General features: G+C 49.3%; 3 protein-coding genes across 6 annotated transcripts; 2 read left to right on the top strand and 1 right to left on the bottom strand.

The window, feature by feature from the left end:
- The first annotated feature begins 424 nt into the window (after positions 1-424).
- LOC117583152 lies at positions 425-5337 on the top strand. Of its 3 annotated transcripts, none has more exons than XM_034271344.1 (2): positions 425-580; positions 3145-5337. In XM_034271344.1, exon 2 carries the CDS (start codon positions 3174-3176, stop codon positions 4797-4799), a length of 1626 nt encoding a protein of 541 aa, XP_034127235.1. In that variant the 5' UTR covers positions 425-580; positions 3145-3173; the 3' UTR covers positions 4800-5337. The 3 variants fall into 3 exon arrangements, with proteins under 3 accessions (XP_034127235.1, XP_034127234.1, XP_034127237.1); XM_034271343.1 differs by lacking the exon at positions 425-580 and adding an exon at positions 726-745; XM_034271346.1 differs by lacking the exon at positions 425-580 and adding an exon at positions 2780-2924.
- Positions 5338-5763: 426 nt separating this feature from the next.
- LOC117583663 (serine/threonine-protein kinase greatwall) lies at positions 5764-9279 on the top strand. Of its 2 annotated transcripts, XM_034272127.1 has the most exons (6): positions 5766-6122; positions 6265-7089; positions 7159-7308; positions 7369-7500; positions 7636-8638; positions 8702-9279. In XM_034272127.1, the coding sequence occupies exons 1-6, from the start codon at positions 5970-5972 to the stop codon at positions 8965-8967; spliced, it is 2529 nt and encodes an 842-aa protein (XP_034128018.1). In that variant the 5' UTR covers positions 5766-5969; the 3' UTR covers positions 8968-9279. The 2 variants fall into 2 exon arrangements, with proteins under 2 accessions (XP_034128019.1, XP_034128018.1); XM_034272128.1 differs by lacking the exon at positions 7369-7500 and having other exon boundaries at positions 5764-6122.
- Positions 9235-17763, bottom strand: LOC117583662 (ectopic P granules protein 5 homolog). The gene is made up of 15 exons (XM_034272126.1): positions 17640-17763; positions 16808-17577; positions 16460-16745; positions 15926-16386; positions 15636-15863; positions 14360-15574; positions 14162-14305; positions 13930-14107; positions 12901-13871; positions 12389-12845; positions 11572-12328; positions 10807-11515; positions 10425-10745; positions 9794-10369; positions 9235-9735 (listed from the first exon to the last, which is right to left on the bottom strand). Exons 1-15 carry the CDS (start codon positions 17667-17669, stop codon positions 9420-9422), a joined length of 7419 nt encoding a protein of 2472 aa, XP_034128017.1. The 5' UTR covers positions 17670-17763; the 3' UTR covers positions 9235-9419.
- Positions 17764-18261: the final 498 nt, after the last annotated feature.

Below are 18261 nucleotides of genomic sequence, written 5' to 3'. Positions count from 1 at the left end.
ATACAAAAGCTGCCAACTTGTATTCGCCGTTTGGAGCTAGCTGCTGTTAGAAAATCTGAAATGTATTGACCTTATTTAGTTTTGCCTCATTTTATGAGCAATTTAAGAATTTAAGTGTCATTGGGCGTAATACGGCAGTCACATATTTTAAAAATATCATATACTAGGTAATATCACTGCAAAAATATCGATATATATGATTTAGTTTAATATACAACTTCAAAAATAGAATGTCATAAGGAGTACAAACTTATATATATGAGTATTTATAATAAGCAAAATTGATTCTTCAATCTGATTAAATTATTGTTTTAGCGATGAAAGTCTTTGCAAGCTATTAATATCAAATAGAACATACAAATCGAGGAATCTGAACTGTATTATTTGAAGAAGCAATGGTATATTTTAGTATATTTACGAGGCCCTGACGGTATATCTTATCGATAATTCCGCGGTCACTGTGCTCACACTCCTAGCGCGTTGTTTAATTTTTTGTTGGCGTCGGTCGTGCATTTTTTTGTCCACTAAACAATTGTATTTTCGTGTAATTAACTGCGGTTGTCATTTTAAACGATAAAAGGTTAGTTGTGTTACTATTAAATATACAAAATTGAGAAAAGGAGATTTTTGCGAGTGTAGTGGTTTCCGTGCAGAAGTTTTCTTTGTTGCGGTAGGATGTGAAGCTTGGTATAGATAATTTTTGCGCATACAATCCAGGTACCCGGCGGCAGCGGCAGAATGTCTCGTGAGTGTCTAAGTTTGAGCGAAAAAGTTTTACTGTCGCTCGAGGGGTTTAGTGTTTATATCGCCCGCACCCATAGATGTGCACTTTTACTCAAATGCATTAATGTTAATTGCGGGTGCTGCTGCAACAGCAGCCGCCGCGCCGCCATTTTAAAAAACGTTCCCCGTATCTGAGCCTCGAAAGATTGCCTGCCTCTGCTGGTACAGTGGTGGCAAAGCATTAATGCCAATGTCTGCGATTTATCCAGAGAACCATAAAACCCAATGTTGTTCTGTTAATATAATTGGTTTATTTCAATAGATTATAAAAGAGTCATATAAGTTCTTGTCTATTCGAGCTAACAATTACCCACACATGTGCAGTGCCTAATTTTTTGGCGCGCACTGTAACCCGCCTTTTCTTACACACTCACACAAATAAAAAACAGTTGTTTGTTCTGCTTTTTATAGGGAACGGAAGAGGCGGTCCGGTCTGTCTTATGTTTATGTTATATTTTGCTGATCCGATCAGAGCTCGTTGAAGTTAATTAACAATTCGCGATGAAGCAAAGTTTCCACTACTCTCACACGTTCTCTTACATACATGTATGCTCACACACTTATGCTGTTGTTGTTTCTGAGTTTAATCAACTCTTGTCGCATTTACACATACATCTACAGTGACTGACAATAGTGTATGCAAGAATCTAAACATCGAGCGTGCGCCCTAAGGGCCATATGACTTCGAGAGCTCTGTTCCATCTGGTGTAAATATACTTTTGTCCGACACTGTGGTCGAGAACACAAAACGAATATCAAAACAAAAAGAATCATATGAGAGGGCGCGGGCTTGGCGTATAACTGCGCTTCATTGCCCATAATAAATGCATAATGTACGTGCATATGTATGTTGCTATGCTTGTGTACTCACACAGATGATATCTGCCGTTTCTCTATATATGTATGTACTTTTTCTCGCCGGCAGCATCTTGCGCCGTTCGCAATTTTGTTGTGTGCCGTTTATATCTTTCGCATTGGATTGACGCTTTCTAAAAAGAAAACCCGAATTTGGTTGCTCATTTTTTAGCGCACCCTACCTTTAATTTTCCCCCACGTCCCGTGCAGCTGCACCCCCTCAAGTGTGTGTCATCCACCTTGAATGCAACTAGTTTCGTTACCCTTAACAATTGTATATGCGACTAGAAACGGCGTTGATCTTGAATAATTAAATATGTAGAGATTATTGAAAGTAGACTAAGCTGATGCGACAGGTGTTCAATGTGCAGTTAAACGTAATAATTTACTTGATTTCAGTAAGAATATAAATACTTTTATCATAATTAGGGTATCCAAGCCTCAGTGTTTGTCGTTTCCTTATTTCCATTTATGTAGCATCGAGCTTGTCGTTCAACTGTAGCTCGCTGTGACCAGGGGAAAGGAATCGAGCATTTATTCTTCGTCTCTTTTTAGATATTTTACTTAATCTTCATTCCTTATGCGAGCCAACGCGTTCTTTCTTCTCTACTCTCTGTTGGAATTATATACCCTTACAAGAGCATTACGCACTGGGTGTGCACTGATGTTAAAACTATTATAAAAGCGATGCCATTGAGCTAACGTAGGGTATCGCAAGCTTCGGTTTTCGAATTTTTCCTTATTTAATGTTATTTCAAAACAGTGAAAAAACGCAGGTTTGCTTCTTTTAATGTTGCGTGTTGGCCGGTGTTTGTTTTGGGTTATGTCGCGTTTTGTTTCGAATGCATTTAATGGAACGGAAGCCAGTGAAAAATATTTTGTGGAGAGGGGAATCACTCAGGCAGAACCATAAAAGACTTTTAATCAGCTCTAAGGGAAAACAGCATAGGAAAGGTTATTAGGACTCTGTAAATTGTTTTTGCCTAAACATAGGAGCCTGGCAATTCCCAGTGATAATAATATTCTAATCTGCACCCATCATAAACGACAGCTGTCTCCGTAGGTAGTTGTCCGTTTGCCGATTACCTGCGCTTCCTACTTAAAGACGGGACAGTCTCAGTCCTTACTTAAGTTAAGCTGCAGACGTGAAACTGTCAAGACGCGCCGCGAATCAAACAAGGAAAACGCTAAGCGTATCCCAGATAAGAACGAAATCTTAGCGCTAAGGAAAGTGGTCCAACACTTGGCCCAACTGTGATTGAAAACTACAAACAACAGCAACTGTGGTACGTGGGGTGGGGTGGCGTGTTTTCCGAGCCGGTTATCCGAGTTCGGTTGAGGAATGCTATACGATGTAAACATTACCGCAGTCCCTCGACAGTCCCGCATATCAATTGAAACATTTTTAGTTTTCTTTTCGATTTCGCTGCACTTGAAGTGTGTGTGAGAGAAGACCTACTGCGAGACCTACTAATCGACTCTCCCTTCTTTCCTTGTCCCTTGCAGAGATCGTGCAACACGCCCAAACAAATTCGATGCTAAGCAAAATGGCTCAACCAAACAATGTGAGTGGTGGAGGAGGAACAGGAGGAGGAGTAGCTGCCAGTGGCTCGGGACGTCGATTGCCGCTCACGCTTGGCGCTGGAACTTCTGTAAGCCGTTCCCAACAGGGCGGTGGCAGCCCCCAGAACGGTGGCAAGAAGGCAGAATCATTTGGCGCAGGCCCATTTGTATCGCTCAAAAAAAACAGCGGACAGAGATCCGGGTCAACGAGCTCTTCCTCGAGTGGCTCCACCCCCAAGGAGGACGAGAAGAAGAGCACTAATGGCGTCAGCAAGTCCGCCAACGGAAAAGATAAGACACCGCAGAACGGCAACTCCGCCAAGGAACAGAAGCCCAAGGAAAAGGCCGAAAAACTAGCTGAGAAGAGGGACGACAAGGATGTCCCAGAAAACACCAACGTCAACAGCGAAAAGGAAGCCAAACAGGCCCTTGTAAATACTGCACCAATTGTAAAAGAAAAGACTGTAGAGATTGATCTAACCGTCCCTGAGCCTAATAATGATGTGGTTGTGGTACAAGAAAGTCCAGTGAAAGTGCCCACCACCCCCACTGGCGAGCGAAAATCGTTGCGCAAAGCGGCGGCCAGCCAGCAAAAATCACCGAGCAGCAAGCAGAGCTCCTCGCCGGCTACAAAGAAACAGACAGAAACGGCAGTGGCTGCTCCAGAGCCAGTGGTGGAGACTCCCGGTACACCGCAGGAGGATGTTGAAATGGAGCCACTGACCATGGATGCCTCACCCATACGCAGTGTGACGAGTGCTGTCGGCCATCTCAATGACCAGCCGGCTGCCACATCGACACCAGGACGTCGACTGTTTGGTTTTGGGGGAACCACCAAGCCGCCGAGCAATAAAGTCAACCTGGTTGCTCAGCCATCCAGCCCGGCCCCGATCCGCACTTTTGCACAGATCACTGGTCGGCGCAGCATACGCAACACAACCTCGCTGACACCGTCGAAAGTGGGCAGCTATAGATGCACCAACAATGATCTGGATGCATCAAACTGCACAAATTACAGCATGAATGCTACAGTTGGCTCAGAGATACCCAACAGTTCATCATTCTCCTTCTCGTTCTTTGGGCGCGGACGCAAGCGCGAGCGTACACCGCCCCATCAACTGATGGGATCACAGTCGACCACTGACTTGCCGCTGGAAATGGAAACTTCGCCACAGAAGCGCGCCCGCTTTGATCTCTTCAGCCTGAACTTGGCTTCTCCTTTCTCTTTGCTACGCTCGCGCTTCTCGAAGACCGTCAACATCAGCTCGCCCCAGCGATTGCGTCTGGATCAATCCCCAACCGAAGGAGACGAAAATGGCAAAGTCCAGGACGTTCAGTGCATTGCTGTAGAAATGGATCAACAGCAGCTCAACATCTCTTCGGGCAGTGTTGAGGAGCAGGACAAAAAGGAGGTGACTGTCGGCCAAGAGGCAGGCCTGGAGACGCCTAAGAAGGCCGGAAGTCCAGACAAAGAAATCACTGAGAAGGAAATTAACAATGGCAACGCCGAAGCTGATGGCGAGAATATTTCTTCTGTTGCAGAGGCTGCCGTGGAAGTATCTGCGGGCGAAAACCGTTCGCGCTGCTCAATAATGTAAACGTATGGATGGATGGATGGATGGGTGGATGGACTCAATTATAAACAACTCCCAATCCCCTTACCCTTAGCTGATAAACTTATGTCATATGTCGTAGCATATCCGTCACCCTTTCATGTAGTTTGTGTTTTGACAAAAATCACATGTTAAGAGTGAGCTGCAACCCCACCCCTTTTATGGCCATAGCCATTACGTGATGCGGCCCTGGCTGTTCTCTTCTGGCGGAAGGAAGAGCTAACCCAAGCCAGGCCCAGCACGTGGCCTTCCTGGCGGTGATTCCTCGCTGAATGGCTGAGTTGCAATCTGAAGCGTCTCAGGCATCCACTGACGAATCGCCTGGCACCGAAAACAACACACCACCATCTCGTGTGTACCCACACAATTTGGGTACCAGAAGAAACAAGTATTTAGTTGTAGTGGATAAGCATTCAAAGTTTTATGTTAAATGTACGTAATTTTTCGTTAAATTAAAGGCTTTCTATCAAATAAACACAAGAAAGGATAATATAAGCAAATATTTGCGATAAAATGTAACGCATATTTCTTAAATAAAGTGCATTTTTAATAAAAAAAAAAAACATTTTGGATTAATTTAATTTTCACGAAAATCGGCATTTTCATCATTGAGTGGGATTTTTGCCGGATATGCTGTTTTCAAATTGTAACCAACTATTGAGACGGCTGCAAACCCAAAATAACATGCTCCAGGGCTGATAAAACAAGAACCAGAGTTTGTTCACTAGATCATTGGGGAGCCATGATTTAATCAATTCAGCAGCTGTTGAAAATAGTATCAAAACTCAGAACGAGATAAGTATGCTTTTCGCAAAAACTAATACTATAAAATGATTAATGAAGAAGGTCAAAATATATATTTTAAATCATTCGATGTGTATATTAGTGGTTCACAAAGTTCTTAGTTCGATAATCGATATTTCAGCGACCGTGTTTTGGTAGCCCTCGTCAGTACAGCCGCCCTAACATGCCCAGCCCTGCAAAATAGATCGACGCGCTGCTCGGTTTAAATTGTAAATTTGAATTTGTGCAATAGATGAATAAGAAACTATTAGTGTCTAAAATTTGATTAAAATCAAGCGCGATCGTACATTCAGATCGATTCGTTTGCTGCAAGCTAGAGAGAACAAGCCCGCGAACCGCTATTTTGGAGAAATGGAAAACGGTGATGCGTCTTCGCTGTCCTCCGATCCGCACATTGATTACAAGACTCCAAAGAAGACCAACTCGCTGATCGATAGCGAGCAGTTACTGGATAAGATAAACATCCTAACCACCAAACCAGAGAATCACTCGAACAATGCTAAGGTAAGCAGTGCATTGCTCACGTGCATCCGTGTGTGCGTGCGCCCTGTGTGTGGTTTACAGTTAACGCGTGTGCACACACCGTTAGTTTTGTGTTTAGCAGCCGTTCCCATATGCATTTTCTTTCCTTTTATTTCCAATGCAGCTGCCAACCATCAAAGATTTTGTAATCATCAAGCCGATCAGCCGGGGGGCGTTCGGGAAAGTGTTCCTGGGATACAAAAACAATGACTCGAACAAGCTGTTTGCCATCAAGGTGATGCGCAAGTCGGAGATGATAAACAAGAACATGGTGTCCCAGGTGATAACCGAGCGGAACGCATTGGCCCTCTCTCGGTCGCCGTTCTGCGTGAGTCTCTTCTATTCGCTGCAGTCGCTCTCCTACGTGTACCTGGTCATGGAGTATATGGTGGGCGGTGATCTCAAGTCGCTGCTGGCCATGTATGGCTACTTTGACGAGGCAACCGCTCGCTTCTATGTGGCCGAGATGGCCATGGGGCTGCAGTATCTGCACCAGCATGGCATCGTGCATCGCGACATCAAGCCGGACAACATGCTGCTCTCGTCCACGGGACATGTGAAGTTAACGGACTTTGGCCTGAGTAAAATCGACATGCGACGCGATCTGGAGATGTCCGATCTAATCAACTGTTCGCCAAACCTAAATGCCCGGACACCGGGCCAACTCCTGTCACTTACCTCGCACTTGTCCTTTGGCTCGGAAAAGAAACTGGCTGAATATGGTTCCTCACTGACTGCCAACGGTGGCACGACCATGGGCACAGGGACTTCCAATTTGCTGCAGGCCATCAACAAGCATGGGCAGGCCATGGAGATGTCCGACAGTGAGGGCGATACCTCGCTCACCGATGCCGAAAAGACGAGCGACAGCAAAATCTCTGGCGTCTCGCCGTTCTACTCGGCCGAGGTGAATGAATCGATCACCCATACGTGTACAGCTCTCATCAATGTAAGTATTAGCAGCAGCAGAAGCCAGAATCTCGCTCTTTTAATCTCTGTTCTTTGTTTTATTGTGCAGCCTCAGGACAGCAGCTCCTCGTGCTCCTTTCACACATGCACCTCGGCTGAGCTGAGCAAGTGTTCCCCACCGCTGGACGCCGGTGCAGCGCCAGAGCCAGTGCCTAGCAAGCGGCGGGTGGAATTCGCGCTGGACACGGTTAAATGTCAGGTGAGTAGACCACTTCCCTTGCCCAGTACTCAATTGCAAATGTGCTTGAATCTCTAAAAGGGCTGCAAAATGGCCGAACAGGACAACAATAATGGGGATAGCAATAGCAATGGCAATGGCAAGGCCAAGTTGGAGAGCGCAAACGAGGCCTCGTTTGAGTTTTCCATGGTGCGCAGGCGATCGCTTGACGAGGTTCGTTGTCAATGTCCTACGTCCATGTTTATGTCTTTTTCTCTGTGTCTGTCTGGCTGTGTGTGTGTCTCTGTTTTCGGTTAATCACTGACCATTCCCCTCCAACTCACTCAGTTTTATCTGGCATTCCAACAGCGCAATCGCAACAAAGGGCAGGAGGATTCCGGTGTGTCGAGTCGAAAAGGCGACGACTACTCTGGTTGCCATCTAAATCAGAACAGCGAGAACAGCACTGCCTCCTCAATTGAGAAGAACACGGAGAACCTGAGCCACTCGAAGGAGGACTATAGCTGTTCGGACTACTCGCGCAGCTACAACATGACAAATGGCAATGAGATGAGCGGCATCCACATGAATTCCCCCTTTCGCAATCTCTCGAAACACTTTAAGCGACCCGATTTCCTGCGCGGCATGAAGCGGAAGATCAATCTGGTGAATCGCTCCAACAATATGTCCAGCATGGATGCGGATGGCTCCAGTTCGGGCAATGGCAGCACCAACACTGGCCTCACCCAGGAGATCGAGATACTCAACATTGGCAGCAGTACGCCCAAGAAGCGCAAGGCTCGCTCCTCGCCCATTCGTGGGGTGCTCAAGGTGCGCTCACTGTCTGACGACGAGATGCCCATGCAGCATTTGCTCGGCTCCGAGGCGAACGTGACCAATGTGGTCTTCTCCACGCCCGTGTCCTCGCAGAAGCTGCCACGCCGTGACGGCGGACTGCTCGGCAAGCTGAAGGCCACACGCTTCGCTCTGCCCCTGTCCATAGAGAACAAGAAGCGGGAGAATGCAGCGACTGAGAAATTGTCGGGTGTTCAGTATCACCTGAAGCTGGCCGACGATCCCACAATGTCACCCATAAACCACGGAGCTGGTGTCATGCCAAAGACCCCGAAGAACATGAACATCAATACGCCTTTCCGAACACCGAAGTCGGTGAGGCGGGGAGGTCGCGTCTCCAATGAGCGTATACTGGGCACACCCGACTATCTGGCGCCAGAGCTGCTGCTGAAGCATGGACACGGTCCCGGCGTCGACTGGTGGGCGTTGGGCGTATGCTTCTACGAATTCATGACCGGCATTCCACCCTTCAACGACGAGACGCCCCAGAAAGTATTTGACAACATTCTTAACAAAAGTAATTATTATATTTCCTTATGGAAATCGTACGATTATTTCTATATTATCGATTCTTTTGTAGACATTGAATGGCCCGAAGGCGAAGAAGCCTTGTCCGTCGATGCCATGGAGGCTGTGGAGCTGCTGTTAACCATGGATCCCGCCGAGCGACCCGCCGCCAAAGAAGTACAGCAAATGCGGCACTTTGCGTGCATTGACTGGGAGAACATTGGCAATGCGGAGCCGCCATTTGTGCCCACGCCCGACAATCCCACCGACACAGGCTACTTCGATGCGCGCAACAATCTGCAGCATCTGCAGCTGTCCAATTTTGCTGTGGAAGACTAACTTGACTCCTGCCCTAACCTGAGTCCCGGCTGTCTCTGGTAACCCGCGCATGCTTGTCCCCCTAAATGTTATTTATATTATGTCTGTATAGCAATTTGTGTTCTTTTGTTATCCGTTCGTTGGCCTAGATCTACGTATTTATATATTAATAATTCAATTATGCTCCTCTATAGTGAAGATTCTCCACGATCGTATATGATATTGTAACTACGCTTAAACAAATAGCTTCAAGTATATAAACACCTCGAGAGAGTGATCGTGAACTCATTTTTGGTAGAAAGTATGAATGGGATTTCATCCATCCACTCAGCATTCGCAATGCAAAAATCAATCACTTTATTTGCCCTAAATCTAGATATACATATATGTAATAAAGATAATAAAATCCCATAGAAAATAACACAACTGGCTGTTGGGATCGATAAGTGTTCACGTGGAAATTGGAGAGAGCGCTACGCTGCTGCATTCAGTCGGAAATCAAAGTCCCAGACCTCTGGAATGGTTGTCAGGTAGCTCTGGTCGTAGAATATGCCAATCAGGCGACAAACCAAATGGGGAACAGCACGCGCCTCGGGCAGGCAATGCTCCTTCAGCAGACTTATTGCGTGCACAATCAGGGGCTTGACATCGGCGAACTTCTTGTTGGCCAGCAGCATGGACAGCTCCCGCATGCTGCTCTCATACTCCTCGCAGGGTATGCGTAGCTCACGATTGGCCGGGCACAGCGAGAAGATGACGCAGGCCAGGCAGCGGGTCAGCACTTTTCGCCTGTCAATTTAACAAACGTTTAGAAAATGAAACAGTTGCCAGAAATGGATGTCCCCACCTGTTCGTAATGATCTCCGACCTGAGCCCAATGACGCCCAATAGGCCATCGCCCCATCCTTCGGCCTTTGTGGAGGCAATCTGCAGCTGGCGCGCCAGCATATGAAGCGGCTTCTTCACGTGAGCATTAACCTGCAATATTTGGCAGCCGCGCGAAATGATGGCACCCCAGACGAGGGCCAGACGCGGTTCGGTTACCGGATTCGTCTTCAGGTTGTCCAGCAATTGGCTGAGGTCCTGCAGGAACGTCACCTTGTCGCCATCCGTGGCAATTTCCTCCATCTTGTAGAGAACAAAGACATGCAGCGAAAAGAAGTAGCTGCCCTGCATGATCGGCATCAGTTCGAGCTTCGGCAGCGACATGCTCAACGCCTCAAACAGTCCTTGCCAACTGGGCACATGCCAGGGCGCGCACTCCGTCGATGTGCGGAAATAGCTGTCCACACTGGCCTCCAGCAGACTGTAGATGCTGGCAATGTATGTGTTTAAGTGTCCAATGGCTGGCAGGGCGGAGCACATCACCAGATTACCCGGCGCACACTTCTGCTGCCACAACACCAGCGCCTTAATGTGGAGACTGCAAGGGGGATTAGAGACACGAAGAGAGAGCAGTTAAATGTCACACAACTCACATGGAAACCTCTTGACTCTGCGTCTGTGTGGGAGCCACCAGTTCGAGCATTAGGTTGAGGGCCTCGCGGCGCTGCTCTTCGGGTGTACACTGCTCACTGCAGCTGCTGATGGCTCGATCGATGCTGTTCAACAGCTCCAGAAAAGCATCGGAAAAGGCGCGCTCCCCCTCTTTGGTGGCCAGCAATTTCTTGTGCTTGGCCCCGCAGGCACGCTGCAGCCGTACCATGGAGCGTGTGTACAGCATGCGCTTGGCAGTGCCCAAAACAACAGCATCTTGAGCGGAACGCTCGGGCAGCATGGCACAGGCGAGGCGCAACAGACTAAGGGAACGGAATTGAGTCTATTAATGGGAACAGATCAAGACTTTTGTGGAAGACTCACTCTAAGACAGCACGATCCGCATAGTTACTCTCGGCAGGCAGCTTCAGGACAATCGCTGGCTCCACGCTGGCCACAAACCACTTGAGCAACTGCTCCAGCTCGCTGTACTCGACCAGATGCCAGGGATATTGGATGGCCTCCTCCAGAATTTTGCTCGTATTCGGATGTATGTGAATGTTCGGCTCAAAGGCCATCTTCACGAAAATGCCAAAGAGTCGCGACAGAACAGCCACCGGCTGTGGCATCTGTGCGAACCAGATGCTCCAGTCGATCCGTATGAAGATGTGGCCCAGCATTGCGTGCGACTCGGGTGTAAAGCGCTGCAAGCTCTCGTACAGCAGCTCGATATGCTTGGTGGGTGGCAGGAAGCGTTCCCAAGGCAATTGGGCCAGACCCTCGTGAATGGGGGCCAGCACATGGCCGGCCATGTTGGGCTGTGCAAAGTGGTGCACATACCAGGCGAACACATGCTCGAGGATCATGCTGGACGAGGGCAAGTACTGCAGCACTTGCAGGATGGTGCCCGTGAAGGAGCGAATCATGAGCTTGCTGCTGCTCACCTGCGGCTCGCTCCAAGGCAGCAGAACTTTGTTTTGGCCGGGTGTCAGCTGGCGTATCCAGTGGGCCACGCCACTGGCCGTCTGCTCAGTGTAGGGAATCAGCCAAGGGCCGTATGTCTCCACAATGGATCCAAAAACAATGTCGCTGACTGGAATGTAATAAAATGAGACTGGGATCTTGCTGCAAATCAACGTTGAGGCTTACTCTGATCCGCCAGTAGTTCCTGATAGCTGCAGATAGCCGAGGCCAGCAGCACATGCCCGAAGCAGGTGAACCACAGGATCAACGCCTTGCAATAGTCCTTGTGCTTGGGATACAATCCATGCAGACCGTGGTGCAGCCGTTCCTTCTGGAAGTGCCTGGAAAACAGCAGCAAAGTGTCCGTGGCGGCCTTCAGGGTGAACAGCTTCTGGCGTCGTGCGAAATCCAGCGACAGTTCGTGCACCCGCGGCTCTTGTTGATCCATGGCCAGTTCCTGGCAATTGCAGGTGGCAAAGAGAGCGTTCAGCAGATCGACCAGCACGAGGGGCATCAATTTCTGATCCGAGATGCGATCCAGCACCAGTTGCATTACCTCCCCGTAGTGCTGGGGGAAATCGTAGCAGAAAATGTGCACCAAATGGCGACGAAATTGATCTTGCAGCAGTCTAGAGTCCGGCTGGGACCAGGCCTCCAGCCCCTGCAGCACCAGCAGCAGCAGGCTATTGATCTCGCTCAGCTTCGGCTGATACGCCTCCAGCCAGCTGAGCAAATCGAACTTGGATAAGAGCACAAAGAGGGTTTTGGTGTCGCAGCGCTTCAGATGCGAGTCAATGAGAAACTCGTACATGGGGAGAAAGTGCTCAACGTCCGTTCGCGAGGGCACAAAGACGGCGGCCAGCAGTTCGAGGAGATCGGGACGCTTCAGGGCCAGTTTGAGCACCGGCAATCCCTGGGCATCCTGATCGGCTTGCAGAAAGACCTAAGCGACAATAGAGTGGTTATGGAAATCGTGGAAAAGTCTCTTCGCTGCTGTACTCACGCCCAGCTGCTCCAGCACTTGAAAATAGAGATCACGGGTGGGCTGAAACTGCATCGTCACTTCGTCGAGGCTCTCCACCAAGTGGTAGAATGTGGTGACGCCCAGATATGTCACCCTCCTGCCACTCGGAGCCTGCAGCAGGGCCCCAATACAGAGGCCAAAGTCCTCGATGCATTGAGCAAAGCGATCAACATTCGCGGCCAGCAACAGTGCCTCGAGACTCTTCTCATGCCGATCCCTGTTCAACTGCTGCTTGCGGAATATCTGTTCGTTACGCCGTATATGCTCTGGCCTCAATGTGATCTGAGCGGGTGCTGTGCAGCTCCGATTAAAGAGCAGGGAGCTGCATTCCTTGCGTCGGGTCTCGTCGTACGGTACCATCTGGTACATGGCCCGCACATCCTGCAGGTAGTTGAGGTTCAGCGAGTTTAGCTCCGAGCTCACATAATGATAGTTTCTGCAAGCAACAAGAAATAAGTTCCAATTTAAACGAAACCTTGGCCACAACTCACTTGGCAGTCGAATGAAATATCCCAAGGTGCTTCTTCAGCTGCAACACAATGTCATCATCAACTGGTGGCGCTCGGACTGGTTCGCAGCAAACGTGGGCCGGAATGGGAAGGCTTTTCTCATAGGTACTTAAAAGGCTTTTGATATGCTGAGCCGGCAACTGCCGGGCCTTGGGATGCACCGGATTCCGCGGTGGCCTTTGACTGGCCAAGCGAAACACTTTGCGTCCCCACTGATCGGCCTGATGACGCTGCTCCTTGCGCAGCGTGGCGAGGTACAGGAACTCAGTCCAGTGGTTGACATGGCCGCCAAGCAGCTCCCGCAGCTTCTCGCTGTTGTATTGAGGCGGCAGCTGTTCGGCGTCGCTGGTGAATCGATTGATTTGCGTATCCTCTAGCCAGAGTCCACAGTTTTGCATCAGCTTGCAGCAGCTGCGGTAGAAATGGGCCAGCGAGTCGTCACTGGCAAACTTGAGGGCCAGAGCAGCGTAGAACCCTTCGGCGGATTTCAGCTGTCCCTTGATGGTCTTCATCAGGGGCACATTGTGCTCGTAGAACTTGTCTGAGACCCCAACATTGTGACTAAAATTGAGAGATTCGCCCTCGCTGGGCACTCGCCACAGATAGAGCTCGAAGAACTTCTGACAAACGATGGGAAAGAGCGAATGACTGGTGTCCATGCTGGCCAGCAGCTGAGCGTACTTAAAGACTACCAACTGATTGGGCGGGAAGGCGTTTGTTTTGCTCAGCGACAGAGTTTTCTTGAGTGCCGCCTCCATGGGCTGAACAGAGAGCTGTCGCAGAAGCTCCGGCCAGAGGCGTGTGTCCACCAGCCGGAACTCTATCTCCAGCAGCACCAGATTCAGCCAGCAATTCTGAGGCGAAATGAGAGGTATGCGCGAGACCGAGGACTGCTGGCCAAAAAATGCCTTCAAGGCGGATGACTTGGCGGGTATCTTCCACTCGCTGCAGTCCTGCCAAAGAGGAGTGCGGTTACATATAGGGCCTGTGGATGCTGTTGTCTCTTCATACCTTGTAGAAGTTATAGAAGAATTCCACAGCTTGGGCACGACAGTCGGGAAACTGGTAGGAGATGCACAGCATTCGGTCTAGCAGGTACAACAGATTCGCATTCTGTGACCAGCCTGGCAATGAAGTGAAACAATTCAGCCAAATGTTGAGCAGATTGAGCGGCGAGCAGAGGCCATAGCTGGGAGGCAGAAGAGTGTGAGATTAGCATTCATTACTGCCACACGATACCCACCTGGTATAGGAGATAATCTGATGATGCAGCATGTTATCGAGCAGCTCCAGAATGGGGCCTATCGAATTGGCATAGACCATGTCCTTGGCCAGCTTAAGGTACGTCCTATCCGCATTGAGCAGTGTCAGCAGCAGCCTCTGGAAGCTGTCAAGGCAGAGAGCTATAATCAGAGTCTCACATAAATGGCGCACGTCTTACTTCTCACAGTGGGCCAGCGTCTCGGGTGTCTCCAGAAACAGCGGAACAATCAATTCCAGACAGCGTATGGTCGCCGCATGACGATGATCCAGTAGCAGCTTCTGCAGCAAGTCGAAGCCATGCTGGCAGATCAGCGGTATGGAGTGCCCGTGCAGACTGACGAGCATGCCCACATACAGGGCCAAGGGTCGCTGCTCGGCCACACCCTGCATGATCATATCCATGTTCTCCAGTGCGGGTATGAAGAGCAGCGGCTCTGTGGGATGCAGCAACGTTCGCTTCACCGACTCCACGCCTTGGTCCATCAGATGGAGACGCAGCATGGATATCATGCGCCAGCACCAATTGGTGAACTGCTCCCGACTCGATTGCGTCGAGTCAATGAGCGACGACACCTGACGCACGCTCTCCGAAATGCCCGAGGCACCAATCACCTCCGGGGCGTACTTGTTAAGCGCCTCATTCACCAGATAGGCCATGCGCACGTGAATGTTGTGGGGCAGAAAGAGGCGACCCTCGATATCAAAGCCCCAGTTGAGGTGGCTGATGATTAGGCGCGCCAAATGACTCTCCGACGATTGGTAGTCAAAGTGTAGGAGCCAATTGGAGAGCACCTCGAAGCTGTCCATGCAGGGGCGCCAGGCGTCCAGGGGCAGGGCCTTGAACAAATACGCCGCCTGATCGACCTCTCCGTAACGAACCTTCAGCTGAACAAGGAAGCAGCCGAGGAGATCCTCTTGCATGAGATTGGCCACCATGTCCCGGGCTGTCTTATAGCAGATCTCTCTCGTCGGCCGATGGATGTAGCCCATGTGGAAGATGTGCAGACAAATCGCCTTGATGAGACTCCAATCTTTGGTGCGATTCCGGTCGTTGGCCATCTCAAAGAATGTCTGCAGCAGGTAGTACATGTCCTCGGGCGCCACATCCGCATTGGCCTGATCGAATTTGCTCCAGAAGTCGTCGGCCTGGAAGGCGGCCTCCGCATTGCCAACCAAATCGGTGGACAGATCCGTGGGAAAGCCCACATTCAGATAGTAGAAAAGATGCCAAATGATCTCCGCGTCGAGTGTGCCGAACGGCAGCGTCGAGAAGTACTGCCAAGTGCCCAGATTGCGTGTGCGATAAATGTAGCCGCAGGCTCGTAGAAGCAACGCCTGCAGCTCCACCTGAATCCTTTCGTAAAGCTCTGAGGATTTGCTCAAGTTGTTGTGCCTACAAGTGCGGATCGATTAATTATGGGTAAAATCTTTCAATGAATGAAAATACAACTCACAGGAAGAGCTCATTATAGTCGAAGACGTACTGCAGCGTGTGACGCACCAGGCGACCCAATCGCTTGGCCAGCTGCTTGTATCGCTCGTTGTTGTATGTGAGCATGCCCTCGCCCAGCGTCTTGACCAGTTGGGCAAGAAAAACCACAACCGAGAGCATTTGCTGGCACGTTATCATGTCCGGCTCGATGATGTAGTCATCCAGAAACTTTTCAATTCGCATTGCCGATCTAAAACAGGAGAAGATCATCAAGTAAAGCTCTCACAGGACAGGAGTTCCCTTTATTCTTACGTGAAGATTTTCTCGAACGGCAGTTGGTTTAGCAACGCAATCAGATCACTGTCCTTGAGACCAATGCAGTCGCCTGTGGGTGTATGTGCGTCTTCGCCATCAGAGTCGACCACTGTCCAGCAGTCTGCGGCCCCCGTCGACCCCGACAGCTCGAGGTGCGCTTGAGCGTGACTCTTCAGATACTCATTGCGTCTTTTCACGGGCCTCAAGAGGATCTGCAGCACAGCCATGCAGTGATTCAGTTCCGGCGAGTTCAGGCCCAAGGGCAGCTCGTTCTGCTGACTGCCTCGGCTCGGCAGCCTCATGCCGGGCAGCTGAAGGAATTGGGCTGCCCACGAGCCCACGCCATTGGGGCAACGGAGTATGTTGAACAGCAGAAACCAGTGATCCTCCTTGGTGGCCAGCAGCAGCTGCAGGGCAATCAGCTTGCGCAGCCACGTCTTCAGATCCTTGTCAAAGTTCTGCAAAACCAAAACATTTAGTTGTGTCTCCCAATTTACATTGTCTTTGATTCTTTTTTGATCAAACTTTTACCACATTTGGACTGGACCGCCTGACAAAGCTAAACAGAATGGAGATGGCACCGCGCAGCTTGCCCACAAACTGGAGAGCCACCGCATCCATTTTTGAGTTCAATGAAATGGCTGCTTGGGCGTCTACATGGGGATACGAGAGCAGTTCATTGATCATCTGATCGATCTTCACTTTGGTTATCTTCGCTGTGATCAGATTGTTCGTGTAGGTGTGCGAAACCAGATCGTAGAGGCTCGTAAAGACCGCCTGTGTCAGCTCCAGCTTGATTTGGTCCACTTCTATGGTTCTGTGGAGGACAAGGAATAAAACATCATTAAAAAGTGGAGATCCTCTTGGCATAGCACTCACTCGTAGGTAATGCTCTCCTGCACCACGTTGCCATCGCCGCAAGTGCCGCGAAAGGTGCGGCTCACTGACTTTCGCTCCCAAATCTTCTCCTGAGCCTCCACACAGGCTTTTCGCAGCTTTTGCACATCATGCAGATTCGAGGTTAGTTTGATCTGCAGTTGATAGTATTCCAGGAGCGCAGCATAGAGGGGGTCTGCTTCGCTCGACTCCAGCAGCGAGTTCATGAGGAATTCCAATTCAAACTGCTTGGCCAGCTCCAGATCCGGGCAGTCGTAGATTTGCCGCAGCTGCTCGGCGTCCAGTGGCTTGAGGTTGCTGCGCACTAGGGCAAATCCTGCTGGCTGGCAATCGGGCTGACGAAACACAATCTTTGATGAATGCTCTTCGATCTGGGCATTGGACAGCTTCATGGGCTGGAGATTCGGATATTGCACTATTTTAGCACTGCTTGAAGGTGGTGCACTGGGTGCACTTGGTTCTAGCTGCACCTCCGGTTCCGGTACGGGTTCTGCCTCTGGCTGCGTCGGCACCTCCAATACATCGCTTGAAATGCAGCAATCGTGACTAATGATGCCCTCTGCCCCGCTGCTGCTGCTGCTGGCCAACGCAGCTACGCGCTCAAACTCTTCCAAGAGCGATACATTTTCTGTGGCCCTTTGTTCTGGTGCTGCAGCTACGCTACTTGTTGATAACTCGTCGTCATGTTCTTCTTCCTCTTGCAGGCTTAGTCTCTGCGACTGCTGGATCTCTCGTTGAGGCTTCTTCGTTTTCTGGAATTACCAATCTCTCATTTCATGCTGCACCTTCTGCTCCGTTGCATCCATGTGCTTACCACTTTCTTGGGCTTCACTAGCGTGGCCATTATTATCCTATTCGTTCTTCTGCTCCACCCACTACTTTTGCTTTTGCGTTTTTATTTATGTTGGGGCCAAAAGCGCCGCACAACCAAAAGCAGTGTGACTGACTCTCGGAAATATACCATAATATACCAAGAACTTGATCAAATATACTAAATTACATACCAATATATCATAAATCATGATTGAAGGAACTATTAAACTATTTGTTCTATTTTATAGTAATTTATTCGGAAAATAGATTGAAAGAGTAGCAACAACAAATGAGGTTCGCTAAAATTATTCTTCATAATTCTCGTTTAAATTAAAGCAGCCAAGGCCAAGTCCCAAGCTGAGGTTGTTGACAATTTTGACGGAGTGCAAGGAGGGATATTAAAGCCAATATTATAGCCAATCGCCAATTTAGTCCGAGCAGCTGCAGTGCCAAGGTAGCGGGCCCGGTCACAGTCTTATGTTCAACAGGTGAGCCACTGCCGTTGGGTTGAAAACACATTTCTTCTCTCTTGTATTTTAAAAAGATTTATTTACAAAAGAATATTCAAATGAAGAATTCCTTATACAGAAGAAAAGCTGCATGCAAAAACGGCTTCGAAACTA

Source organism: Drosophila guanche, unplaced genomic scaffold (genome assembly GCF_900245975.1).
Source record: "Drosophila guanche unplaced genomic scaffold, DGUA_6, whole genome shotgun sequence".
Classification (NCBI taxonomy): Eukaryota; Metazoa; Arthropoda; class Insecta; order Diptera; family Drosophilidae; genus Drosophila; species Drosophila guanche.
This window is presented reverse-complemented; position numbering and strand designations above follow the sequence as displayed.